The sequence below is a fragment of the Lathyrus oleraceus genome, chromosome 1 (assembly GCF_024323335.1).
Source record: "Lathyrus oleraceus cultivar Zhongwan6 chromosome 1, CAAS_Psat_ZW6_1.0, whole genome shotgun sequence".
NCBI classification, from domain to species: domain Eukaryota; kingdom Viridiplantae; phylum Streptophyta; class Magnoliopsida; order Fabales; family Fabaceae; genus Lathyrus; species Lathyrus oleraceus.
The window spans coordinates 375876108-375886714 of record NC_066579.1 but is presented as its reverse complement, the minus strand read 5'-3'; the positions used below and the strand labels follow the sequence as shown (position 1 = coordinate 375886714).

Below are 10607 nucleotides of genomic sequence, written 5' to 3'. Positions count from 1 at the left end.
CTGGCATAGGTAAAGACAGTGCTTTTTTTCATGGTGAAAGCGCTCTCTAAAGTGGCTCTTTAAGCCCTTTAAGGGCCACTTTAGAGGGCGCTTTTTAAAGAAAGCGCCCTCTAAAGTGGAAACTTTTAAGGGTTTAGAGGGCGCTTTTATTGGAAAGCGCCCTCTAAAGTGGAAACTTTTAAGGGTTTAGAGGGCGCTTTTACTGGAAAGCGCCCTCTAAAGTGGAAATTTAAAGGGTTTAGAGGGCGCTTATTTTGGAAAGCGCCCTCTAAAGTGGGTGGTTATTTAAATCCCATGTACCTACAAAACGGTGATCATCAAACCAACAATACAAACACACGCCAAATACCTGAATTTTCATAAAAGGGATACATCAACACCGTCACTTATGGCAATTGCATGGAAGGAACCAACAGAAATAGCATTGCCTGAACCAAATTGTGGAAAAATTCCACCCAAAGACACAGAAATTACATCAACACCGTCACTTATGGCAGCCTCAAAACCAGCCAAAATATTAGCTTCATCACATCCATCCCAACAGATTTTATAGCTTGCAACTCTTGCTTTTGGTGATCCACCACTTGCTGTTCCATTTCCAAACCCTAAAACATTGGCTCCAGCAATAAAATTACCCCCAGCAGTTGATAAAGTATGTGTGCCATGACCATCGAAGTCGCGTGCGCTATTAAAGGTTACATTCGTCGGTCCGGGATGTTCCTGATAGCCTTCATAAAAATATTTTGCTCCAATGAGTTTCCCACATATGTAACAAATCATGTATCAGCAGTTAAGTTATATGAAATGATAGTAGAAGAAATTATTAAGAATAAAAAACCTGTTGCAATAAAATTTATCTGGATTTCCTTTGGCAACTTGACAAATTCCTTTCCACTTCTTTGGAATTGGCCCAAACCCTTCATCACTAAAACTCTTTGATTCCGGCCAAACACCTATCATAAGTAACAATATCAATAAAAATATTTTGAGGCATAGCACCCAAAAATCAATTCAAAATGCAATTAATTCATATTTGATTACCAGTGTCCAAATTTCCAATAATGATGTCTTCACCCAATGATTTTTTCCATACTGAGTCATTAGCAAATCCACCGTCCGTCTCTAACCCAAGGAAATTCCACGATCGGGTCGTATGTAGTTCATATCTTTTATTTAAAAACATTGATACAACATTTGGATGTTCTGTATCCACCAAAAAATAATAATATATAACATCAATTAGAAAATTAAAATGAAACAGTAGTTTGTAATAAGGAAGATAAATCCACGAATTAACGTAACTACATACTTGCAATCTCTTTTGCTTCATCTTCATCAAGTATTGCAGCAAAGCCATTAATATATTTATTGTAAGAGTAAAATATTGCTTCTTTGGCCTTCTCAGTACTGTGAATGAAAAAAATTAAATTAACTATCATCATTTCATATGAACCACACCATCTAATTCACTTAATTTTAAGGTTGTGTAGTTACGTACCTTCCAAGGAAAGATCCAAGTAAATCATAGTGAGAGTTTGTGACAGATTTAGAGTCAAGTAATGAAGGATTTGAACCGAAAGAATGTGATCCTAAATATACAATATAGGACTGTGATAAAAAATAAAAACATGAATTATCGTTAAACACTCGAATATGAAAATCAGATTAATTAATAATGTAACATTGAGAAAAAACTTGCCTGTTTAATTGCAAGGGTATGTTGCAGAGAAACAAAAAGAAGAAGTGATATTAACATGTGACAAATGGATGATGACATTGTTTCTCTCATGAATATTGTTTGTTTTGAAAAATAAATATCAATGATATGTAATTGCAAGGGTATGTTGCAGAAAAAATACCGTCACTCTGCTGAAATCGCATCCCAACCTACACACCAAAGCTCAAAGATACCAAAGGGATACTCAAAGTTCATCACTAGAACTTTGAGCAAACCGAGCTAAACCCTGACAAACCAAACACAAAAGTAAGAAGAAGGAGAGGCCGAAAACTAAGCGAAAACAGGAGAAGAGCTCGCACACAAAATCAAAGGTGCTTACTTGAGGTAAACGCTCATCGGAGTCTCGCCGGAGTCGGAAGGTACCGGTGACGTCCTTCACCCTTTGTTCAACCTTGCATAGGTACCGTAGCACCATGTAGTCTCCGATTGCGTGTATAGTTTGATGATTGTGTTGCTTATTCATGATTGATTTTGATTTAAGTATAAACGATGGTAGATCCATGAGGGATTTCGCTAATTTTGGGTCTGGAATTGTTATGTTGTTATGTCATTTTGTTAAAACTGCGTTTGGTTTTTGCCAAAGTCTGTTGAGGTTCCGATGATGAACATCGTGTGTTCATCTTTGATTCTGGGTTTTTAAGGATTTTCTTTCTAAAATTTGGGGTCCGTTCTTGTTGTGTTGGGGAAAGGATGATTTGGGTAACGATTTTGAAGAAATACCTGAATTGTTGAGAATACTTAATAAATGTATGAACCAAGAAAAATGAAACCAAAAATGAACAATAGTGAACGTCAGAAGAGAAACCAAGTAATATGAAGATTAGAAAAATACCTATGGTGTCAAAATCGAACAGCTAACAACGAATTAATAGAAGGAGGAAACGTTGTAGATCTAACAGGGGTGGAAGGAGAACGCCTTAGAAGTAGTGAAAATCGTAGCAGTAAGAACCCTAACGTGAAAAAGAACGAAAATAACAGAGAGTGAAATAAAAAAACGCGCAGTATGTTATAATTTTAATGTTTACTAAAGGGGACCTTAGAGGGCGCTTGTGGAAAAAAAGCGCCCTCTAAAGGGGGCCTAAGAGGGCGCTTATGAAAGCGCTCTCTAAGCCTTTCCAAAAGCGCTTTATAAACTGGAAATGCACATGGACTTATAGAGCGCTTTTTTAAAAGCGCCCTCTAAGGGTAACCTTAGAGGGTGCTTTCTAAAAAGCGCCCTGTATTGTTGTCCCTCTATCTCCTCCTTATTTTTTCGCTTCACCTTAGAGGGCGCTTTATTACAAAAGGGCCCTCTAAAGTGCGTTGTCTATTCCAGTTGTTCGCTCCTTATTTTTTCGCTTCACTTTAGAGTGCGCTTTTGTAATAAAGCGCCCTCTAAGGAGCGCTGTCTATTCCAGTTTTTGGCGTAGTGTACAACTGTGTGTATGATGGTGTGCAAATTATCGACTCTTGTGGTGAATTCTCCAATGTACCTCTTCATGGTACATGTGGTGGGATTAACTACAACCCTATTTTGGCACGTCGTCATCTTGGGTTCCCCCTAAAGGACAAACCCAATAACATTTTGTTAGAGGGTGTGTTCTTTCAGGAGGGTAAAGATCCCCAAGGCTTGAAAGCTAGGATGATCTGCGCTTGGTGCAAGATTCATAGGAAGGGAAGGAAAGAGTTGGGCCTAAGAATTGTGTCGCTTTGGAGCCTTATACTGCTTGGGTTAGGAAGAGAGCGTCTGAGTATCTCATGCCTTACGAGTATCCGAGACCTACACCTATGGTTATGGGTGGGCCATCAACCCTCCTTGACCAAGGAGTAAAGGAGTTGAGATATGAAGACCGCTCACGTGCTTGGATCCGTGAACGAGAAGAGCTGCTTCAGCAGATTAAAGAGAAGGATGCTTTGATAGAGTTTCTTGAGCATCAGGTCATTGATGATCCTGACGATGTGTGGACTTCTCTACTTCCTCAGTCTTCTAGGTTCTGGAAGAGGAAGTACGATCGACTCGCCAAGGAGAAGGCAAATATGGAGGCAGCCTATGAGGAGGAGGTGAAGAGGCTTCGTGCATCTTATCTTCCTGTGTCCCGAGCTTTAGATGATTGTTTCTAGGGATCCATAGGATGATTGTTTTCCTTTTCTCTTGTATTTGGTTACCAATGTTGTACTTCTTTGGTGTAACAAATATTTTCCAGATATTATGAGATGTTTCCATATGTGATAAAAATGTAATATTTCCCAAAATTTGCAAATAGAACTCTAAAAGTTCCTCTGATATAAAAAACAAATCATATGCACAAGCATTGCATGCATCATGTGCATAAGCAGGTTTTGTTCCAGGCTTCTTGTCCTTTGGTCTATCTCTGTGTTCTTCATTTATTTTGAAGACAAGCTGACTCACTGGTACTACACCAAAGCCAATTCTTCGAGACTGATGGATCATTTGGAACAAGAGAACCGTGATCTGAAAGAGGAGGTAGCCAGGTTGACTGCCTTGATGGAGTCGTTCTTGGCCGCTCAGAGCCAGTCTTCTCCAACGCCATCAACTCCTCCCCAGAGGACGGTCATTTCTGAGATTGTAACTTCTACCGTGCCTACTGCAACTGCTCACTTTGCACCGTCTATGCCAGCCAGGTCCCCGTGGGGAATGCCTACCAATTTCATGCCTGAGGGTTTTTCTCCCACTCTCGCCTCTTTGCCGGCATCTAGCCCGGTCCTTTCTGTGCCACCTCCCGTTGTGCACACGTTACCAAGGGTTGAAGATACCATCTACCATTCTGAGCCATCTAAAGGCCCAGACGTTTATGAGAAGATGGACGATATGAAGGACCAATTCCTTGAGCTTCGCAAGGAACTAAAGACTTTGAGGGGGAAGGACCTCTTTGGTAAGAGTGTTGCTGAGTTGTGCCTTGTGCCCAACATGAAGATCCCTATTAAATTCGAAGTGCCTGACTTTGAAAAGTATAAGGGAAACACATGCCCACTCAGCCATCTTGTGATGTATGCTCGCAAGATGTCAACGCAAACTGATAATGATCAACTGCTCATCCACTATTTCCAGGACAGTCTGTCAGGTGCCGCTCTCAGATGGTATATGGGTTTGGAGAGTTCGAACATCCGATCTTTCAACGATCTTGGCGAGGCTTTCGTCAAGAAATATAAATACAATGTGGATATGGCTTCTGATAGGGACCAATTAAGAGAAATGTCGCAGAAGGATAAGGAGACCTTCAAAGAATACGCCCAGAGGTGGCGCGAATTGGCAGTTCAGATAATGCCTCCCCTTGAGGAGAAAGAGATGACCAAGATTTTCTTGAAGACCTTGAGCTCGTTTTATTACGAGAGAATGATAGCTAGTGCTCCCTCAGACTTCACCGAGATGGTGAATATGGGAATGAGGCTGGAAGAGGGGGTCTGTGAAGGACGATTAACTCGAGAAGAAGGCTCTTCAGCAGAGAGATATGGAAGCTTTGCGAAGAAGAAGGAGGGAGAGGCACATGCTGTGTCTTCCCATATCAAGAGAAGACCCTCTGTGAAGAGGAAGATTGCTCACCCAGTCAACAGTCAGCATCAGGTGGCTCATATAGCACCTGTTTTCAGGGAAGCTCATTACTATCAACAACCGCAAACTCAGCAATATCAGCAACAACAACAGTGTCCACAACAGCAGGCCTACCAGCCTCGAAACAACAACAACAATGCTAGTACCCACTATGAGAGAAAAAGGGTCACTTTCGATCCAATTCCAATGACTTATGATGAACTCTATCCATCTCTAATCGATAGAAAGTTGATCACTCCATGAGACCCTCCCGCTGTACCTGCTAACCCCCAGTGGTGGTACAAGCCAGAACTTCACTGTGTATATCATTCTGGTGCTCCCGGATATAACGTGGAGAATTGTTATCCCCTGAAGACCAAGGTGCAAGACCTTGTGAGAAGTGGGATTTTGTTTTTGGAGGACGTGGGTCTGAACGTGAAGAAGAACCCATTGCCCGAGCATGGGAAATCTATCAATATGGTCCAGGGATGCCCTGGCAAGTACAAAGTCAAAAATGTCATACATATCCGACAATCTTTGGTTGAGATGCATCGTTTGTTGTATGATTATAGTCATTATGAGCATGACCACGATGGATGCCGAGTATGTTCTGTCAATCAGAGGGGTTGTCGCCAAGTGCACAGAGATGTCCAAGAGATGTTGGACGAAGGAGTCATTGAGATATTTCAGAATATAAATGTTGATGAAGATGCTCTTGAAGTCAATGTAATCTCTCCGGTATTCCGGATACCTGAGCCTGTGGTTATCAAGTATGATGGTAGCAAGCAGAAGACTTCTCCTACTCTCGTCATGAAGCCGGCCGGCCCTGTACCGTACTCTTCTGAGAAGGCGGTTCCCTATCGCTACAATGTTGTAGCAGTGGAAAATAGGAAAGAGGTGTCCTTGCCCTCTTCATCTGTTGTTAACATTGCTGATGTCAGTGGTTTGACCCATAGAGGTCGGGTGTTTTCAGCTCCGTTGAAGCCTCAAGCTGATGCTCGAGGAAGTGTTGATGATTTTGTTGAACGCCCGATTGGGAACACTGTGAGTATTCTGAATCCGGCACTTGTTGTTAAGCCCTCCTCCATGTTGAAAACTCCTACTTCTGTTGGCCCAAGTGGCAATACAAAAGAAGACTGTGATGAGATGCTAAGGCTCATCAAAATGAGCGAGTACAATATTGTAGACCAGCTTCTACAAACGCCATCCAAAATATTTGTGCTATCACTACTTTTGAATTCAGAACCACACCGAGAAGCCCTGCAGAAGGTGTTGGATGTGGCGTATGTGGATCACAACATCACGATAGAACAATTTGACAGTATTGTTGCAAATATCACCGCTTGTAAGAATTTGAGTTTTTGTGACGCTGATCTCCCTGATGAGGGAAGAGACCACAACTTGGCATTACATATATCTATGAGCTGCAAAGATGACGCCATGTCCAATGTGTTGTTAGACACTGGGTCATCATTGAATGTATTGCCGAAGACCACTCTTTTGAAGTTGTCATATCAAGGGCCTCCCATGAGGCAGAGTGGAGTAGTTGTGAAGGCTTTCGATGGGTCTCGCAAAACTGTGATTGGTGAGGTTGATCTCCCAGTCAAAATCGGACCAAGTGATTTCCAAATTACCATCCAGGTTATGGACATTCACCCATCGTATAGCTGTCTCCTAGGCAGACCATGGATTCACGAGGCTGGCGCCGTGACATCCACCCTACACCAGAAACTGAAATTCGTGAAGAATAAGAAGCTAGTAGTGGTAGGGGGAGAAAAGGCTCTCTTGGTTAGCCATTTGTCTTCTTTCTCATATATAGATGTTGAGGATGAAGTTGGAACTCCTTTCCAAGCTTTATCTATTGTTGAACCTGTTGAGAAGAGAACTTCTTCATTTGCTTCCTATAAAGATGCAAAGTTGGCCATTGAGCATGGTACAACTGCTGGATTGGGGCAAATGATCAAGTTGGAAGACAACAAGTCCCGGGCTGGCATAGGTTTTTCTTCTGGGGTCTTCAACAAGCAATGATTATTTAAGAGTGGTGGTTTCATCCACATTGGTCAAGATGAAGAGGCTGCTGCCATTTTGGAAGAGGATGCAGAGGATTCTGGCAATTTCGTCATCCCTGGAGGGGTCTGCAATAATTGGGTCGCTGTGGATATTCCGACAGTTATCCATAAGTTGAAGTAATGTTCATTGTGTTTAAAAAACCCTTCTCCCATGCCAAAGGGAGGAGTGATGACATTGTTGGCATATAAATTCAATGATATTTTCATTCAATAAATTCATGTTAAATGTTTGTTTTTCCAATTATTTTCCCTTTTTGCTTTTGCATGAAATTGGTGATCACAAAAAACCCTAAAAATAAGAATAAAATCAATCTTTTTCATCTGCATAATGATTTGTCTCGTTTGAGTTCTAAAATTGCTTTCATATTCAAAATCATTATGCAGGTTAATCAATCCCATTGAACATAATGATCCAACACCATCTCCCAACTTTGAATTCCCTGTATTTGAGGCGGAAGAAGATGATGTTGAAGAGATTCCTGACGATATTACCCGTCTACTTGAGCATGAAGAGAAAATCATTCAGCCGCATCTTGAGAATCTGGAAACAGTCAATTTGGGGTCTGAGGATTGTGTGCGAGAAGTGAAGATTGGGGCACTCCTGGAAGAATCTGTTAAGAAGGGCTTGATTGAGTTGCTACGAGAATATGTCGACGTCTTTGCCTGGTCATATGAGGACATGCCTGGTCTTGATACTAATATCGTGCAACATTTCCTGCCTTTGAAGCCTGAATGTGTGCCCGTGAAGCAGAAGCTCAGAAGAACTCATCCCGATATGGCGGTAAAGATCAAAGAAGAAGTTCATAAGCAAATTGATGCGGGGTTTCTGGTGACTTCTACATATCCTCAATGGGTGGCCAACATTGTGCCCGTGCCTAAGAAAGATGGAAAAGTCTGAATGTGTGTGGACTATAGAGACTTGAATAAAGCTAGTCCGAAAGATGATTTCCCTCTACCACATGTTGATATGTTAGTAGACAATACAGCTAAATTCAAAGTCTTCTCATTTATGGACGGATTTTCCGGATATAATCAGATTAAAATGGCACCCGAGGATATGGAGAAGACAACATTCATCACACCTTGGGGAACATTCTGTTATCGAGTGATGCCCTTCAGTTTGAAGAACGCCGGAGCCACATATCAACGAGCCATGACTACCTTGTTTCATGATATGATGCACAAGGAGATCAAAGTACATGTCGATGATATGATTTCTAAGTCAAGAACGGAAGTTGAACATGTAGAGCACCTGTTGAAGCTTTTTCAGCGTTTGAGAAAGTACAAGCTTCGTCTGAATCCCAACAAGTGTACATTTGGAGTCTGTTCCGGCATGTTATTGGGACTTATTGTCAGCGAAAGAGGTATTGAAGTTGATCCTGCCAAGGTCAAAGCAAAACAAGAGATGCCTGCACCCAAAACTGAGAAGCAAGTCTGATTTTTTCTTGGCCGCTTGAATTATATTTCTAGGTTCATATCCCGCATGACCGCCACATGTGCGTCGATATTCAAGCTCCTCCAGAAAGATTAGTCTCATGATTGGACCGAAGATTTCAAGAAAGCTTTTGACCGTATTTAAGAGTATTTGTCTGAGCCTCCGATTCTGTCTCTGCCTGTGGAAGGAAGACCATTGATTATGTATCTGACGGTTCTTGAAGACTCAATGGGTTGTGTCCTTGGTCAGTAAGACGAATCCGGAAAGAAAGAATATGCCATCTACTATCTGAGTAAGAAGTTCACTGATTGTGAGTCTCGATACTCATTGCTTGAGAAGACATGTTATGCTTTGGCTTGGGCTGTTAAGCGTTTACGCCAGTATATGCTGAATCACACGACTTGGTTAATATCTAAAATGGATCCAATCAAGTACATCTTTGAGAAGCCTGCTTTAACTGGGAGGATTTCCCGTTGGCAGATGTTGTTGTCCGAGTATGATATTGAGTATCGAGCTCAGAAGGCTATTAAAGGTTGTATCTTGGCTGACCATTTGGCACATCAACCAATTGAGGATTATCAGTCAGTTCAGTATGACTTCCCAGATGAGGAGATTCTGTATTTGAAAATGAAAGATTGCGATGAGCCTACGCTCGATGAAGGGCCAGAACCTGGTTCTAGATGGAGTATGGTGTTTGATAGCGCTGTAAATCAATATGGAAATGGTATGAGGGTGGTGATTATTACCCCTCAGGGCACACATTTCCCTTTTACAGCAAGACTAACTTTCAAATGCACGAATAATATGGCTGAGTATGAGGCCTTTATTATGGGATTGGAAGAATGTATTAATCTTAGGATCAAGCACCTTGATGTTTATGGTGATTCAACCCTCGTTGTTAATCAGATTAAAGGTGAATGGGAAATGAATCAGCCTGGTCTCATCCCATACAGAGATTATGCAAGGAGGATTTTGATGTTCTTTACTGAGGTTGACTTCCATCATATTCCTCGAGATCAGAACCAGATGGCAGATGCTCTCGCTACACTTGCTTCGATGATTGTCGTCAAACTTTGGAATGAAGTTCCCAATATCATTGTGATGCGCTTGGATAGACCAGCTCATGTATTTGCAGTAGAGGAGGTGCAAGATGACAAGCCGTGGTATTATGATATCAAGTGTTTCCTTCAGAGCCAGGTTTACCCACCTAGGGCATCTGTGAAAGATAGGAAGACTTTAAGGAGATTGTCATGCAGTTTCTACCTCAATGGTGATGTACTTTATAAGAGAAATTTTGATATGGTGCTGCTTAGATGCGTGGATAGACACGAAGCAGACCTGTTAATGACTGAGGTCCATGAGGGTTCATTTGGTACACATTCCAATGGACATGCCATGGCCAGAAAGATATTGAAAGCAGGCTACTATTGGCTGACGGTGGAGTCTGACTGTTGCACACATGTGAAAATATTCCATAAGTGTCAGATTTACGCGGACAAGATTCATATTCCTTCGTCACTTCTGAATGTGATTTCATCACCATGGCCCTTCTCCATGTGGGGAATCGACATGATTGGCATGATAGAGCCAAGAGCGTCTAATGTCCACAGATTTATTCTCGTAGCAATCGATTACTTCACTAAGTGGGTTGAAGCGGCGTCATATGCAAATGTGACCAGGCAGGTGGTTGTGAAGTTTATCAAGAATAAACTCATATGTCGGTATGGTGTGCCAGATAAGATCATTACTGATAATAGATAAAATTTGAACAACAAGATGATAAAAGAGTTGTGTAGTGAGTTCAAGATAGCGCATCATAATTCTTCTCCTTACAGA

The 10607-nt window shown here is 41.6% G+C and overlaps 1 protein-coding gene across 1 annotated transcript; it reads right to left on the bottom strand.

Moving 5' to 3' along the window:
• Positions 1–357: 357 nt before the first annotated feature.
• On the bottom strand, positions 358–1777 carry LOC127108017 (subtilisin-like protease SBT5.3). Its single transcript, XM_051045384.1, has 6 exons — positions 1700–1777; positions 1499–1608; positions 1310–1407; positions 1042–1203; positions 841–953; positions 358–762 (listed from the first exon to the last, which is right to left on the bottom strand). The coding sequence occupies exons 1-6, from the start codon at positions 1775–1777 to the stop codon at positions 358–360; spliced, it is 966 nt and encodes a 321-aa protein (XP_050901341.1).
• Positions 1778–10607: the final 8830 nt, after the last annotated feature.

Bases quoted from the DNA above. Each gene is read 5' to 3' on its own strand.
- LOC127108017 (XM_051045384.1), bottom strand. From the start codon at position 1,777: ATGTCATCATCCATTTGTCACATGTTAATATCACTTCTTCTTTTTGTT. The intron at 954-1,041 runs GTAATCAAATAT...TACTTATGATAG, and splicing joins TATTGGAAATTTGGACACTG to GTGTTTGGCCGGAATCAAAG. The intron at 763-840 runs AGGTTTTTTATT...TGTTACATATGT, and splicing joins CAGATAAATTTTATTGCAAC to GGGAAACTCATTGGAGCAAA.